Source organism: Pholis gunnellus (assembly GCF_910591455.1).
Source record: "Pholis gunnellus genome assembly, chromosome: 20".
Lineage (NCBI taxonomy): Eukaryota > Metazoa > Chordata > Actinopteri > Perciformes > Pholidae > Pholis > Pholis gunnellus.
Window position 1 is genome coordinate 3,737,458 of NC_136547.1, and position 17,203 is coordinate 3,754,660.

General features: G+C 41.5%; 1 protein-coding gene across 1 annotated transcript; it reads right to left on the reverse strand.

Annotated features, from left to right (window-relative positions):
• Window positions 1-132: 132 nt before the first annotated feature.
• cip2a (cellular inhibitor of PP2A) lies at window positions 133-12,125 on the reverse strand. Its single transcript, XM_079181330.1, has 22 exons — window positions 12,049-12,125; window positions 11,745-11,847; window positions 10,950-11,097; window positions 10,244-10,356; window positions 9,835-9,929; window positions 9,647-9,743; window positions 8,861-8,983; window positions 8,496-8,641; window positions 8,251-8,326; window positions 7,656-7,901; window positions 7,253-7,415; window positions 7,044-7,170; window positions 6,741-6,840; window positions 5,916-6,034; window positions 5,010-5,178; window positions 4,562-4,636; window positions 3,992-4,102; window positions 2,836-3,032; window positions 2,489-2,602; window positions 2,265-2,347; window positions 1,582-1,721; window positions 133-1,123 (listed from the first exon to the last, which is right to left on the reverse strand). Exons 2-22 carry the CDS (start codon window positions 11,844-11,846, stop codon window positions 977-979), a joined length of 2,691 nt encoding a protein of 896 aa, XP_079037456.1. The 5' UTR covers window position 11,847; window positions 12,049-12,125; the 3' UTR covers window positions 133-976.
• Window positions 12,126-17,203: the final 5,078 nt, after the last annotated feature.

Genomic DNA, 17,203 nt, shown 5'->3' on the forward strand with positions numbered 1-17,203 from the left:
TTTTAACTCTCGATTGTTTTATTGAAGTCACAGTATCGAGAGAAGTTCTCTTCAACTCAATTCATTTATTGAAAGAACGCCAAAGCCTCTCGCTAGAGCCACGGTTTGGTTTGTCCTTTCTGGGCTGCTGTAGAAACATGGCGGACGCCAACGATTCTTAGTTTCAGGTGATTATACACGGATTAAAACACAGTAGTGAATATTATATTCTTAATCCTCCTAAATGTTTTACACTGTTCCTTTAATATATCGGCTCTGACTCACCATCCAACGCAAACACACACATTTACATTTCATCTGGACTTATGAATACAGATCCGTCATCTATCCACCAAACAATAAAAAGCACAAAGATTTTAACATTAAAAATATTAGTTTAATAGATGTCATGAAGTTTAAAAGTTAAGATCATAGTCCATAAAAGCTTTGTTTTTCTTCTTATAAACTGTTATTGTCCTTCGTCTCCTCAGAGCGACAGGTCGACGTCGCTCCTCTTCATCTCCTCAGAGCGACATGTCGACGTCGCTCCTCTTCCTCTCCTCAGAGCGACAGGTGGACGTCGCTCCTCTTCGTCTCCTCAGAGCGACAGGTGGACGTCGCTCCTCTTCCTCTCCTCAGAGCGACAGGTGGACGTCGCTCCTCTTCGTCTCCTCAGAGCGACAGGTGGACGTCGCTCCTCTTCGTCTCCTCAGAGCGACAGGTGGACGTCGCTCCTCTTCGTCTCCTCAGAGCGACAGGTGGACGTCGCTCCTCTTCCTCTCCTCAGAGCGACAGGTGGACGTCGCTCCTCTTCGTCTCCTCAGAGCGACAGGTGGACGTCGCTCCTCTTCGTCTCCTCAGAGCGACAGGTGGATGTCGCTCCTCTTCCTCTCCTCAGAGCGACGTCGCTCCTCTTCGTCTCCTCAGAGCGACAGGTGGACGTCGCTCCTCTTCGTCTCCTCAGAGCGACAGGTGGACGTCGCTCCTCTTCGTCTCCTCAGAGCGACAGGTTGACGTCGCTCTTCTTCTGGCCGCTGCTGAGGCTGTGGATCATGGCGATCATGGACGAGTGTTTGCTCAGCTCATCCTCCTTCTGCTTCAGCTTCGTCTCCAGCGTGCTCTTCTGCATCTCCAGAGACGACGCCTGCACAACAGGAAGCGCATCATCACAGGGTTCACGTGGTGAACATCTCTCTGCATGTTTCATACTTTAACCTTTAAGTCACAAAACTACAGCGCAGATAAATCTTTTTGACTGTTAACGAACGTCTCCTGTCTGGTTTCTGTCTTTACACTTGTTCTCATGTGCTTGTTTTTTTTGTTCATCACTCTTTGTTTTACTGCTGTTGTGTGAAGATGCAACAATCAGTCGATCGACAGAAAAATAATCATCAACTATTTAAGTAATTTATTAATCGTTAAATTCATTTTTTTTCTGTTTTATTTCCTGTTAAACTGAATTAGAGCTGCAACGATCAATCGATTAGTTGTCAAAAAAAATAAGAATTTTTAAGAGCAGAAGTTTGTTAGGAACAGGAAGCGACTACAGGTTAAAGATGAACTGCCATAAATGAACTGTAGATGTGTCCTCCTCTTCCTCACCTTGATGCTCGCCTCCTTCCTGGCCTGCTCCGTCTTGTTCAGCTCCTTCCTCAAAACATCCACCGTCTCCTCCAGCTCTCTCCTCTCTCGGTCCTTCTCCTGCAGCTTCTCCTCCTCGGCTCGCAGTTCACCGCGCAGACCTGACGGGGACGAGGCCAAGCATTTATTCAAGGAGGTTGAACTCCGGATTTATACCCAAAATCTGCTCCCCTGTCCCGGGAGAAACTCCTGCAGGAACCTCTCTGCAGGAGCTTTGCCTCCTTCACCATTCTCTACATTCCATGTGTACTAAAGATAAAGATGTTTGATTATTGCAGAGTCTGTAACGGGCGAGATTCAGTCATTTCATTTGCTCCGGAGGGAGGAGGAGAGCTCAGCTCCCGGCAGCAGCACCTCCTTCTCCTCCTCCTCCAGGAGCAAAGCTTCTCCTCTCTGCTGGAGACCCAGGACGTATTGCTGGACCCGCTGGAGGGAAGGGAGGCACGCACGGGAGAACTAGAACCAGGACTGAGAGGGGCAGACTGTCAGACCTGCTGCAGTAACATGAGAGGTTTTCTAAAGAGACTCTGGTGCTCAGAGACACTACCACTTTAGTCTACAGGGGGCGCCAGAACCAACACAAGTTAAAGTTACCTCTAGTAGCTTTAAAGACATCTTTGGTTGGACGTTGATTTCGGACTAACCTGTGATGTCGCTGTTCTTCTGCTGTAGATCTGAACGGAGGGATCTGATCTCCTCCTCTCTCTCCTCCAACCCCGACGCCGTCCTGAGAAAGACACAGAATTCAGAGAGGGCGCTGCAACCTGAACCGTTGAAACGGACGACTGCAGCATCAAAAGTGTGCTTCCTGCAGTATTTATGTTAAAAATAGAGAAGCTTAGATGGGATGCAGTTGTGTGTGGATTACTTCTCGTGCTGCAGCTGCAGCGCTTCGTGGTTCTTCCTCAGAGCGTCGCTCTGTTTGGTGAGTGAGATGTGAGCCGTCTGCAGCTCCTTCAGCAGCCGCTCGCTCTCGTTGAACCTGAAGAGGAAATCAACCCGTGAGACACTTTAAATCACACACGTGTGATGCTGAAGCCTCCCACACTCGTTTCCTTCAGTCTGAACCTCAACACAACGGCTGACTGCAGGATGCTGCATTCAGGTTTCTAATGTGAGGAATTCATATGTGATTATTGCATTTCTTTGCAATTTTGAGGGAACTGACTTGCAGATTCACTAAAATGTATTTCTTGCATGCCTCCTGCCTCTGACCTGTTGAGCAGGGCGTTGTAGACTCCCTTGAGGTCCTGGTGTGTGTCGGAGTCCTGCTGCAGCCGGGCGTTGTGCTGCAGCAGCTCCTCGATGTCGGCCTTGGAGAGCTCCACCTCTCGCACCTGGTTGCTCAGCTCGCCCTGCAGATCCTCACGACGCCGCTCCGCCTCCTTCAGCAAGCTGCCCAGCTTACACGCCTGTCATGAAAAAATAATGAGGATTATTTAATAATAATCATTTATTCTGGACATTGTGATGTCTAAGTTTCATATTCCAGCAACATTCTAGAATAAAATCTGAGACCTTTAGTCTAAATATCATTGTGATACTACCTGAGTTCTGAAACTTAACTGAAGCAAAGCTATGTTGATTAATCTGCACATGTTCTTAATTCATCAAACTCCAGTTTCAAAAGACATTCAGTTTACAGTCACACAAACAGCAGTAAATGGTTGCCATGTTTGCTTTGTCTGTAGCCCAAAATGATTCATCGATTAGCAAAATAGTTGCAACAACTATTTGATAAATAAACTACTTGTTTCAGCTCGAATCAGAGCGGGGGTAGGGTTAGGGTAAGGTTAGGGTAAGGGTAAGGGTAAGGTTAGGGTAAGGGTAAGGTTAGGGTAAGGTTAGGGTAAGGGTAAGGGTAAGGTTAGGGTAAGGGTAAGGTTAGGGTAAGGGTAAGGTTAGGGTAAGGGTAAGGTTAGGGTAAGGGTAAGGTTAGGGTAAGGTTAGGGTAAGGGTAAGGTTAGGGTAAGGGTAAGGGTAAGGTTAGGGTAAAGCCGGGCTCTGTTTTGGGATGATTTAACCCTGATTCACTCCCTCAAAAATCCAGAGAAATCCAGTCCGGGACCTCGGTTGGTACCGATGTTCGGCCCGGATTATCTTGTGATGTGAGGGGTTTACTGATCCAGTCTTAAACCTCCCGAAAAGTCCTCAGGCTCATCGAGGCCGCTCTGATCATTTCAAACATGTTTGATACTGAGGAGTTAAAATCTGGATGATTACGTCACTGCTTTAGCCGTTGAGAGAGACGAGCCAAAGAACGGAAAACCTTCTAGCCCTGGATGCTAACGTTAGCTAGCACACTACTATTGAACACTACTCACTGTAGACCAGACAACCCCCCCGTGCCGTTTGTGTGTGTGTGTGTTACCTCAGCTTCAGCTTGAGCTCGTTCAAACAGATACTGAGCGATGAGGCGGTCAGCCTGAGAAAGAGCCAGAGCTTTGGCCTCCAACAAGTCCTGCAGACGACTCTCCTTAGACTGACAAGGAGACACAAATAAAATAAGATATGTTCAACTGAACGAAACGTCATAACACTAAATCAATAAAGACTCAACATCTCATTTTCAGGATACAATTATTTAAATTACCAGAAACATTTGTACAGTTGAATCCAGTTTAATGCCTCCACCCTGCAACACCTCTGTGAATCCTGTGATGCATGAGAGTTATTTACCTGATAGGTATCTTATGTTTATAGATTTTGGTGCCCCATGTATAAAAAGAAACACTAAATCTAATGCAGTGAAATACAGCATCAGCATAAAATATCAAATATGACGACAGACCTGAGTCAACGACTGATAATAAGCTTCATAAAGACGGATTCAAGATACAGAGCAGGAGAGTTATTTCTCCTTCAATCACTAAAGAACATTCTCAATAGGAAAAACAACTAAATAACATAAAGTAGTTTTTGTCCAGTTGAACAAACTCACCGCAAACGCTGAGAGCTTCTGTTCATAAACGTCGATGATCTGAGACACGTGGGAGTCCTTCTCGTGTTCCTGCAGCTACAAACCAACGGACAGTGAAATAACAATCAGTCAACAGCTGAAAACAGGAAGAACACAGTTCACCTGAGTACTTTCAGCACAAAGAAGATTTATAACGTTTACAACACATTTTCTTTCATTGGACTGGGTGAAATCTGAGCTTGTGACCCTTTAAACAAAGCCGTGTACGTCTCCAGTAATCCACTAGAAATAATCTACGATAGAAACAAAATTATTTTAGCAGCTACAGAGCAAACTGTGTCAATTATATGCTGAATATAAATGACCCAAGAAAACACGTCGTCCTAAAAGAAAACACACACACACACACACACACACACACACGCACACACGCACACACACGCACACACACGCACACACACACACACACCTCTAAGCCGTTCTGTATCTTGTCTACCAGACTGTGGATGCTCCTGCTGGAACCACTGGAACAGTCCAGTATGCTGGAGGGCGGGACTTCCTGAACGGCAACGCGTTTGACGGACAGCTCAGCCTCCCTCTGGCGATAGGCGTTGTTGGCGGCCATACTTTCTCCCAGACTTTGAGAAAACATTGTTCCATTAATGATTGACGGAGAGCGGGAGCAACTTACAACTACTAAATATACGTAGTCCATTCCCCAACTGTAGATATTCTTCTATATTTGTTTTATTTATTTAACTTCTAAATGCTAAATCAGCTAACTCATTGGCCAAATAATGATTGTTTTTTAATCTCCGTTCGCCGTCGTCGAAAGAAAACAAAGTTTTCTTTAAGAACTCAAAGTACCACAGAGTGAATAACTGACGTACAAATGGTCATTTTGGGGATGAACTATAAAGTTAATATGAACATAAGTTGTGAATAGTTTGAGGAGTTATTTTTCCTTCTCTGATCGTTTCATTTAAAGGATTTTTTGAAACATGAAGAGGTGAAAAAATCCTGTAAAAGAAAAAAGTAAAGAGAATAGAAAAAATATATATATATATATATATATACATACACACACAGTATATATATGTAGAGGAAGGATGGTAACTATCTGTATACTCATAGCTCATATTCATGGACTACTTTACAAGTTTATACAAGTCCTGTAAAGAAACAAGTCAAGTCTTAAAAGCATTATGAAGAAACAAAGGTTGAATATCCTGTAAACTTTGATTTGGCTGAAAAAGAATTACTCAAATGTAGATTTAAGACCTCCTGTTTCTAAAACATCTCAAAACAAAATGTCCTTCTTTGTAAAATCCCTCGACATGTAAAAAGTGTTTTTATCAGAGAACTGTTCACTCACACCAGAGAGGGGAAGTCTGGGAGAGGTGAGGCTTCAAACAACAGACAGAGTCCGGTCTGAACGCGCTCTCTGTGGTGAGACGTCAGCGCCAGAGAGAGCGGGGTCACTATCCTCTGGTCCTGAGACAGGAAGACACAGAGACAGTCAGAGAAAACTACAGAGACAATCAGAGAAAACTACAGAGAGACAGTCAGAGAAAACTACAGAGACAGTCTGAGAAAACTACAGAGAGACAGTCAGAGGAAACTACAGAGACAATCAGAGAAAACTACAGAGACAATCAGAGAAAACTACAGAGACAGTCTGAGAAAACTACAGAGAGACAATCAGAGAAAACGACAGAGAGACAATCAGAGAAAACTACAGACAATCAGAGAAAACTACAGAGAGACAGTCAGAGAAAACTACAGAGAGACAATCAGAGAAAACTAGAGACAATCAGAGAAAACTACAGAGAGACAATCAGAAAACTACAGAGAGACAATCAGAGAAAACTAGAGACAATCAGAGAAAACTACAGAGAGACAATCAGAAAACTACAGAGAGACAATCAGAGAAAACTAGAGACAATCAGAGAAAACTACAGAGAGACAATCAGAGAAAACTACAGAGAGACAATCAGAGAAAACTACAGAGAGACAATCAGAGAAAACTACAGAGACAATCAGAGAAAACTACAGAGAGACAATCAGAGAAAACTACAGAGAGACAATCAGAGAAAACTACAGAGACAATCAGAGGAAACTACAGAGAGACAATCAGAGAAAACTACAGAGAGACAATCAGAGGAAACTAGAGAACAGGACGGAGACAAAGTGTGTTTACCTGTAGCATCCTGTAGAAGCTGGTCTCCATGTCCTTCACTTGTTGTCTCAGTTTACTCATCAACTCCAGAGTCTTCAGCAGAGCGTCTGCACACACCTGACTGAGACACAACGAAGGTAGCTGAGTCATTATTACTTTTCTACAAACAAATGAATGTATTTCAACTAAGATTGTACACTTAAATAAATAAATACATGTATTAGTTAGTTAAATAAATAAGGAACCTGCTGGTAAACACCTGCCACCTACTCTGACTACTGTATATTTGTATCTATTAATTTAATAACAACAGCACTCGCTCACCTGAGGTCGCTGTCAGAGCCAGAGGGGTTGCAGGCGAGGGAGAGGAGGGATTCCACCTGCGAGAGGCCGAGCTGAGCGCTCACCTGACGGGACACCAAGGATCTGGTGGAGTCCTCGGCGCACAGGAGTGGAGGAGTTAAGGCTTCAAAGACAAACACATTAATAATAAAATACAAACACAGACCAGCTGAAAGTCCGGTGGAGGATATCGAGCAGCAGGCTGGTGACGTGGGTGACGCGGTGGCAGTGTTTTCTCAGGTGAGCGTCTCCCTGTGAAGGATCGAGGCCCCTCAGGAGCCCCAACAGGACGGGGAGCAACATCTCTACGAAGCTCAGCACACATTCAGACACAGAGTCTGATCCCAACGCCTCCTGGAGCGAGACAGAGGACACAGGAGGAGGTTAGGAGCTGCAAACACACCCGAATAAGACCTACAGAGTCCAACACGAACGTCACGTCAGAGGCAAGTTTAGAGGGTAAACAAAAGGGCAGCAGTACCAGAAGCAAATGTTGGAAAAACACACACACACTGACGGACAATTTGTTTACATACAAGAATAATAAAGCAATATCGATTCTTTTCTTAATTAATTGTCGTTTTTCTGCTGTACCTCCAGCAGCTCGTTCAGCAGCTGCAGGGTCTGGAGCGAGCAGGACTCGGCGCCCTCCACTGGCAGGATGAGCCACTGCACCAGGGAGAGCCCGGACTCGGCCTTGCGTGCGTCGTCCGCTCCGCCCCCCCGCCTGCTGCGGCCCGCCCCCCCGAGTTTGTGTCCCGCCACCGGCCTGAAAACCACCTCGCACAGCAGCGGACGCAGCCCGGAGACGCTGCACATGGCCAGGAGAAGCTCCAACACCTGCAAACAACACACGGAGGAAGACGGAGTGAATTAAAACTAGTCTCTGACATTTATGCACCAAACGCTAAAATCAATCAATCAAATATGTTAGCTGTAGCTCTTTTTTGATACCTCATAATAAATCTGTCTGTCCCCTAATGTCCTGTCACTGCTCTACTGTCCTCTATGTAATAAAGCCCAAATAACACACTTTAAGTTTATTTCACCACAAAAAGCTCGGTGGTTCCTGCAGAGCCTCACATTAAAACACACTCACCTGTGATGCTTTCGCTGTCTATTTGTGGGAAAGTTACATGAAAGACACACAGCGTAGAATAACGTGTGACGTGTAAAACGGCGTGAGCACCTTGGCTGCAGAGTCGGGGTCTTTGGATTGAAGCAGTCCTAAAACTTTAGACACACATGCCGAGAAGTGCTGATACCTTGAAATAGAAAAGTGGTTTTAATTCAGGTCAACAGAGCCGTAAAGCAAAGAACACTGCTGAGGTTGTGTATGTGTGTGTGTGTGTGTGTGTGTGTGTGTGTGTGTGTGTGTGTGTGTGTGTGTGTGTGTGTGTGTGTGTGTGTGTGTGTGTGTGTGTGTGTGTGTACCTGGTGAGGTATTCTGCTATCTTGGGGTTCTTCAACAAGTCAACCAACAGGTCAACAGAGTATTTTCGTGTCAGAGTGCCGTCTCCGTTCACAATGATGTTGAACACAAGCTGGAAAGTCTGGTGGATGTTTGTGGCATCAAAGAGCTGCAGGAAAAACAAACACACACACACACACACACACACTTCAGCGTATAGCTGGAAATATTTATGTATATATATATATATATATATATATATATATATATATATCTCATTATAAGCATTTGAAAAGATCTGTATGATTCTGGCTCGTGTCGCTCAGCGATAAGGATCAAATAAAGATGTATTTTTATGGTTTTGAATGCGAGTGTGTTTCCCTCCTACCTTCTCTCCAACCTTCTCATTCAGAGTGAGGCTGGCCAGGATGGACAGCGTGAAGACCACCACAGTCAGACTGTTGTGAGCCAGGAAGTTGATCAAAGTTCTGTAGAAAGGCTTCACGTGGTCCTGCAAAGAAAACACAAACACACACTAATACACAAGAGATCTAAAACCAGCTACAACTTTCAAAACATGTTTGTTTGGTGTGTTTTTAAACACATAAACACATTTTCACTGTCATTTGGCAGCTGGTATTAGTTTTGTATGGGAATGAAAATAAGAAGCTGCAACATTAGCCGAGATCCCAGAAGATCATAGACGGCCATGTTGTTTGGGACGATGCGATTTAGCATAGTTCAAATACAAAGCATGAAACTAACAGACGTAGTCATCATGACATCAGATAAGAAGAAATCTAAGATATCTAACTACTATATAATAATAATAACTGACTCCAAAGCGTACAGCTGTCTGTACAGATCAGCAGCCATCTTTGTGTCGCCGCTATTATGATAAACACGATGAAGTAGCACAAGACTTCTCAAACACGTAGATCAGATATTTAAAAAAATAAAATGCTTTAATGAACATGTTGATATTCATTTTGTTTCTCAATCGTCTTCAAATGTCTTGTTTTTTCAGTCCAAAACCCGGAAACATTAAATTCTATTTGATTTGATCATTAAAACAGATCCCAGTTCGTTTCCTGTTGATAAAATGCTCCTGAAAACATGTTTTTTTTTTCCACACAGACGTCCTGCGTGAGTGTCTGCTTCCACTCAGACTCACCAGAGACTTGATGTGGCGCTGCACGGAGCGGTTGTCTCGACACAGGTTGACCATGAGGCCGAGGCACGGCATGATGATGTCGTCATTGTGAGACTGGCTGTCACGTAAGAGCAGAGACACGCGGTTAGTTCAACAACAAAGAAGAGACGTCGTTCGGTTTCGTCGCATCAAACTGGGAAGGCTCTTACATGTTGGTGATGAGAAAAGCGACGAGCTCGTGGATGTAGTTGGTCGACTGGAAGACGCGAGTGTTGTACGTCAGTTTCTGCAGCAGCTGCAAACACTGAACGACACACATGAGACAACATTACTATACATGGTCTACAGCTTCATGTATAGGTCAGGGGTAGGGGAGTGTTTCCTGGATAGAACATGTCTCTCTGAAGTCATTTATTAAGAGGTTCCTTGATGATTTGATTTTATTCAAACATGTACCAGGTCACATCCGCATGTTCAGCATTGTTTTTTTTAGAAGAAAACACGATGAAGAAGTTTTGTGAACAAGGAAGTAAAGCAACAAACATTCTGACGCTAGCAGTTAACATGACTACTGATGATAACACCGTGTACACAGAAGAGAGTGAGGTCATGCGTTACCTGCAGCACCAGGGGCTCCCCCGGTGTGCCGCTGTGGCAGTGGACCACAGACGCCAGCGTGCTGGTGAGGTTGTATCTGCTGTTGAGAATCTCCAGACTGTCGTCGTCACAGGCTGGAGGAGGAGAGAGAGAGACAGTGTGAGAGAGAGAGAGAACACAAAGAGTTTTCAGTTTACTTTCACTATCTTATTAAGGGACCAACTAAGTGGGCTCATATGACCCACAACTTTACTGTTTTTAAGAATCAATGACACTGTATGTGTATGTATTTAATCTATTTTTAAGTAGTATTCTTCTAGTCCTCACTGAACTGCTGACGTTATAAGAATCACACCTATATGTGTGATTTAAACGTCTTTGTGTCCGGAGGATTTTCCCAAAAGCTAACTGCGTGACAAGCTATACAAATTGCCAGAACATCAAACTGACACCGGCTCCTGTTCCTTACTTACTTAATCAAATTTATTTAAAAGGGACCATGTACAGTTTAAACATAAATGTCTCCATTCGATGCACTGTACCAGATTGTAGCTTAAGCTAATTTGCATCTGCAGTTCCTTGGCAGGTCAAACAAGGACAAAGTTCCTTTGTGACGCCACCAGGAAAAACTGCCATTTAGGTTTTTAATGCGTGTGTGTGTGTGTGTGTGTGTGTGTGTGTGTGTGTGTGTGTGTGTGTGTGTGTGTGTGTGGTGTGAAACATGTACCGAGTTGTGACAGCAGGGAGATGATGGAGCTTGTGAGGGTGGGGCTGGTGTTCGGGTTTCCAGACAGCTCCACCAGCCCTCTCACACACTCGCGGGGCATAACCTGACCCGAGGACAGCAGCTGGTCACATTTAAGGCCCGACACCTCCTGCAAACACACACACACACACAACATGCAGGTACACAACATAGTCAACAGACTCTCAGTAAAGATTACACTGTGTGAGAATGACTAATGACATCTTATAACATCAGATAAAGCACTTGACTCTGTACTAGTTAGATCTCAGTGTTTCACATCATTTACAGAGACGAGAACATTTGATTGGCATTAAAGGAACCGCACTAAGCTCTTCCATGCAGAACCAAAGTTAGTCACGGAGTTCCTCAAGGTTCTGTGCTTGGACCAATTCTATTCCCCTTATATATGCTACCATTAGGCAATATTATCAGAAACACACGCCATAAGCTTTCATTGTTATGCAGATGATGCTCAGTTATATCTATCGACCAACCAGCTCAACTTCAGGCATCCTTAAGGACGTAAACACCTGGATGATACACAACTCTTCTTATTCTACGAGGCCCAGAACACCTCCCAAATCAATCATCTCATGATGTAGTGGCTGTAGATGGAACCACCATCGTGGTAACCCTAGTACTGAACATCTGGACTCACCTCCACTCAGTGTGGTCACCATGAAGGGTCATACGGTCCGAGGACTGAACATCTGGACTACGGTCAGAGGACTGAACATCTGGACTACAGTCAGAGGACTGAACATCTGGACTCACCTCCACTAGTCTCTGGAGCTGCGCTGCGTTCTGCGCTGTCCTGCCGTCTCTGTACTGGTGGACAGCCAGCAACAGAGACTTCAAACACGTCGTCATGTCCATCCTGTGGGAGCAAATCAAAGCGTTTAAAAACAAAGTAACTGACGTTTTTTTGACACCGTCCATCGTTGATGCTAACACTAAGCTAAGAAGCTAACCGTTTCATAACATATTCAAACGTGGATTAACATTCTTGACTGGTGCTTGTATAATTTAAACGAGTACATTGAATATGGTTCTTGCTGGTTTGTTTGTGGAAGAATACCTGTGATGATTCTTCTTCTCCAGGAAACAACAACAACAACAACAACCGACAGCTACCTCCTCGCGCCTCCAGCTTTGAACGGGAAGGAACGGACCATGTACGAGAAAAGGCGGAGGGGTGTAATGCTCCAGCTATAAAGCTTATATTCAGTCGTGTATGATATAAATTAATATTTTTGTACGTGTGAATTTATTGTACTTCTAAATCCAACAGCATTCTCAAGTTAGATGTGAGATTTCTCAGATAAATCAGGCGAAGTAAAAACATACATTACCCTCTTTGTCTGTCTTGGGCGCGGCCATGCATGTCACGTGACGTAGATGGGGCGGAGCATAACCAGCCGTTGAAGTTAATACATTCAATTAAATAATAGAAAATACAATTTAATGCAAATATTCAGATATAATATAATTATATAATATAAGAAAATATGTGTATATAACCTGTGTATATACATTATGATATAGCAAAGTATAACAAAATAATAAAATAGAATATAATACAAATTAAATATAATAAAATAAATGATCATCAAATATAATAATAATAATAATAATAATATTTTATCATCAATTATCAGCTCTCTGCTCGGCTCAGTGGTGTTGTACAATGTAGTGTATCATATTATATTTATTTTATTCATCCTATGAACAAAAACGTTGGTATGTCTGCCACAATATATATATATATATATATATTTACTGAGCAGTGTGCACAAAAGGTCCTGTCCTGCTTCTGTATCTGTGTGTGGAAACTGTGGTTTGACTGCACTCTTAACACCCACCACTTGTTTTTGCTTCACATGTGTCTTCGTTGTTTTATTCTGCATTTGTTTGGTCAAAAACTGCACACACACACACACACACACAAACACACATTAAACAGACAGACGCTTGTGCAAATGTGCAATAAATCGCCCCAAAAAACAAATATGTTGCTCTTCTTGTTCTAAATGAAAGTAATGCTTTAAAAGAAAAGGCCCGTGACAAAGAGAGTCTGAAGAGTCTGGTGAACAGCTTGTAATGGTGTGACAGCAGACACAGGATGTTGGTGTCATTGTCCTGACAAACACACAGACGTGGTTTGCTTTAGTCCAACCTGTTGAGTCGACTTTACTTATTCAAAATATTAACATTCTTCTGATTTCAGATTTGTTGCGTCTGCAAGAACGACATTTGAATCACACAAAAAAAGATTAGAAAACAAATTCATATGATATATCCCTGTCCAAACACATTCAAAATGATTTTTACTGTATGAAACAAGTGAAATACAAACAGACGATAGGACACCAGCGTGCTTCTGTTGTATGAATGTAGATGTGATGTCCAGACACAGGGAAAACAGATACGATCTGTCTCGTGGTTTCACAGAACTGAAGCTTCATATCTGTGAAGATCTCAGCACTGAAGGGTTTGTTCACACGGACATTTAGTGTTCTCTTTCTTTTACATTTACTAACTGATTCTACATCAAAACTACTTCAGTTACAGACTCACAAACAGTTTGACAACGTGTGATTATATGTGAAGGCTCATTTTATCACTTATATCTTTTATCACAGAACCCGTCTGTCTGTTAATGCAGTTTATAAAACATTAAATATTGTCCTTATGCCCTTTGAAAAAGCATCATAGCACTTCCAACGTTCATACTTTGGGTTTTACAGCATCATGTTAAAGTACATTTTATAAGTATTTATTTATAACATGGAATAATCAAACTTAATAATCACAGCAGGAGGAGAAACATCCATAGGTATCATTTATTAAGAGCTTAACATGATTACATATCTCCGGTGCAGTAAACTAACTTTGTCAGAAAATGTTAAAGAAAACGTGTTTTCACGGTCTCAAAATGATTTGTTCGCTGCTCCTTAATGTTCAGAATTAAACTGTTTCTTTATCTTTAGAGACTGATAACTTGCTGCAGTTCAACACTGGATTCAAACAACATCCCGGCCGTCAGAAACCAGGATAATATTAATGTATTTGTAGCTCAATATAGACAGACCAATTCAAAATAGAAATAAACATATTTAACATGAATAAACTAAACTAACGCTGCACGTATCTACAGTCTCCTCCCATTGAGAACACTGTTACACTGGCTGACATGTTCCTTCATCATCATGAACACACTTTAGTTTATTTTGACTCAGTCACACATAAAAACACTCACTAGAGCACCAAATGTGGATTAATGCGCCGCTGAAAATAGTCCCCAACAAATGCACTTTTTGTTTGTTTTATAAAAACTGAGGCGACCAGCTGTTTTAAAAGTGAAACTAAATATTTGAGAGATGTTTTTTCAAGATTCACGTTTTCAGGAACCAATGTGCTCGGAGCTGAGAGCCACAGACAGGAAGTGACACCGTATTGAGAGACGGACTGTTGCTGTAAGAAAAAAAAGAAGAAAAAAAATGTCCAAGGTGACGTCTTTAACTGTCTCGTTTTATTGGACCAATAGTCCAAAACGCAAAAGATAATCAGTTTAAAATCATATTAACCAGAGAAACAAAAATCCTCACGTTGGAGAGGCTAATTAACCAATTATCAAAAACTGCTGACCATTTATTTTCTGATAAATCGACTAATAGTTTGAGCTCTAAATCTAACAGCAACGTGTGGGTAGCGAAAAATAAAGAAAGAAAGAAGAAAATATTTAGATAGAAGTGGAAAAACAACAATATAGATTAAAAATATATATTTAAAATTGTGCCTTAAATCTAAAACTCTAAAACCGTCTGATAATCAGTTTGAATTTCCTTTGAACTTGATTTAAAAACTCAAAATGTTTGCATGTATGCAGATCAGACTGATACTTGATGATCAGTGTGTAGAGTCTGAACACACCTCAGGAAGTCACAAGTATTGAGAAACAGCTTTTTGTGTCATTTCATGGAATTTGTGGAGAAGTAGAAAAATAAAATACGAAGAAAACTGCCACACCTGCTTTTTCAATTTTTGCCACTCGATGCTTCTGGTGCTTTCATAGATAAATGAAAATAAAGTCAAACCTGACAGACAGCAACAGTTTGAGAGCTTCTATTAAAACGTTTCTGTGAGTTTCTACGTTCATCTCGGCTCTGATGGCCAATAAATAACCTGTTTTAAGCTCGAAGATACACGTGGTTCAAGTGGTTAGTTTCTCAATTCAAAGACGGAAGTTGTGCTCTGCATGTTGATGATGGTCAACAACAGTCTGAGACATACTGAAACTGTGCTTCTGTTGGATGACTGCATGGCAGATCTTCTGATAGGGCAAGAGTTTCCACATGCGTTAAAGTTTGGATGTGTCACATGCAAATCATAACATTTAACAGAGAGCTGCAGGAATAAGTCCTAAAACGCAGATATGACTGCATTTTTAACACTTCCTGTGTGTTTTTTTTAAGGTGTTTGTGGTTAGATGTCTGAAATAAGGTCTGCGTTCAACACAAGCTGAGAGATTTTGTTCTGCGATATAAAATACGTGAGTAAATACCCCTCTGCTGAATTCAGTTCACATGGTGCATCTAAAACGTGTAGAAAACAACCAGCGGTCATCTTTTTACCCACAGTGCTTTGGGGATGGTGCGTGTCGCGCCTTCCGTTAATAAGCAACCAAAAGCTGCCTGCTGCATTTCGTCAATGATGATGAAGTTGTGGTAATTTAAGCTTCACTGACTAAACTAAACAAAGTCACAACAAAGATATCGTAGATTCCTCACGGGAGCTTTATTTGTCGTCTTCAGTTTTACCTTTTTTATTTCGGATGGTGAAACAAGTGAAATAGTGCATGAGACAGATCGTAAAGATCCGTGTGGTTCTGAATTAAAATGATACACTTCTCCATATATTTACCGTAGACTGATATTTACAGAAGAAAGAGAAGATGTCTGCCTGCTCTGATTGGTTGTTCCTCGTCACATGACATGAGGTGGCGCTGCAGCGTTCCAGAAGTTTAACTATTTTTATATCGGGGCGCTTTTAAAAGCTCCTTCCAAGCGCATATTTTGACAACAATGACTGAGGCAGGTGACAACCTCCGGTTCTTTAAAGTGGAGTCAAAGCTTCATGTGTTAAAGCTGCATTCTCTCTAATGACCACCAGGGGGCGACTCCTCTGGTTGTATAGAAGTCTATGAGAAAATGACTACTTCTCTCTTGATATATATCATGAACAAATATACTGAGAACAGACTGAGAGTCTGCAGACATAAAAATGAGAACATTTAGTCCATTTCATAAGCATGTAAGATATTAAAAAACCATGACCAAATGATTTCTATTTCGTTATTTTTTTTCTTCTATTTGTTTTGTATTATTCACATAATTCCATGTGAATCTATAATGTGTGATTATCTTAGTGAATAGATGTGCTCTATAAAATGTCAACACCATATTTCACTTTCTTGATTTTCTATGTACAATATCTCCTCCATAAAGGGGATAAACAGTTTAAAACCTTTTAGTTTTTTGGTCTTTTGGTTTTTTCTGTTTTTTAAGTCTGTTATTTCTTGTTTTTATGGTGCGATCATAAACTGGACCCCTTTGTAAATGAGTACTACTAGTAGTTCTACTTTATACTTCTACACCATTGCAATTCGGGGGACAATGTTGTACTTATTACTGCACTACATTTATTAACTTTGAATTATTTAGAAAATTCTGATTAATATTACAAAATATAAATACATAAAGTAGTTCAAATGTTAGTTCTAACTTGTCCAGCTGAAACATTGAAATGATGAATATATTAATGCATCTATAATTATAATTTAGTATATAATATATATGATTCTGAAATGTGTCCGACTAAATAATGAGTACTTTCACTTTTGGAACTGATGCTAATACTTTTATAATTTTACTTGAGTACAATTTTGAATGCAGGACTTTTACTTACGTAACAAAGTATTTCTGCAATATAGTATTGCTACTTAAGTAAAACATCTGAGTACTTTCACTGATGCTAACATTAGCATGTTTACATGCTGATTCTAAGGTATACCGTTCATCATCTTAGCTTAGCATCTTAGCATGCTAACGTTTGCTAAATACTACTAAACACAAAGTCATGAGTTTTGCAAACAACAACAAAGTATTTGACCAGATAAGGGAAGTAAATGAAAAGTGAAAGCATCAACAAAGTGACTACGGGTCATCCTCAGG

Bases quoted from the DNA above. Each gene is read 5' to 3' on its own strand.
- cip2a (XM_079181330.1), bottom strand. From the start codon at position 11,846: ATGGACATGACGACGTGTTTGAAGTCTCTGTTGCTGGCTGTCCACCAG. The intron at 4,103-4,561 runs GTGAGTTTGTTC...TCTCCTTGTCAG, and splicing joins AGAAGCTCTCAGCGTTTGCG to TCTAAGGAGAGTCGTCTGCA. The intron at 2,603-2,835 runs GTCAGAGGCAGG...TTTCCTCTTCAG, and splicing joins TACAACGCCCTGCTCAACAG to GTTCAACGAGAGCGAGCGGC.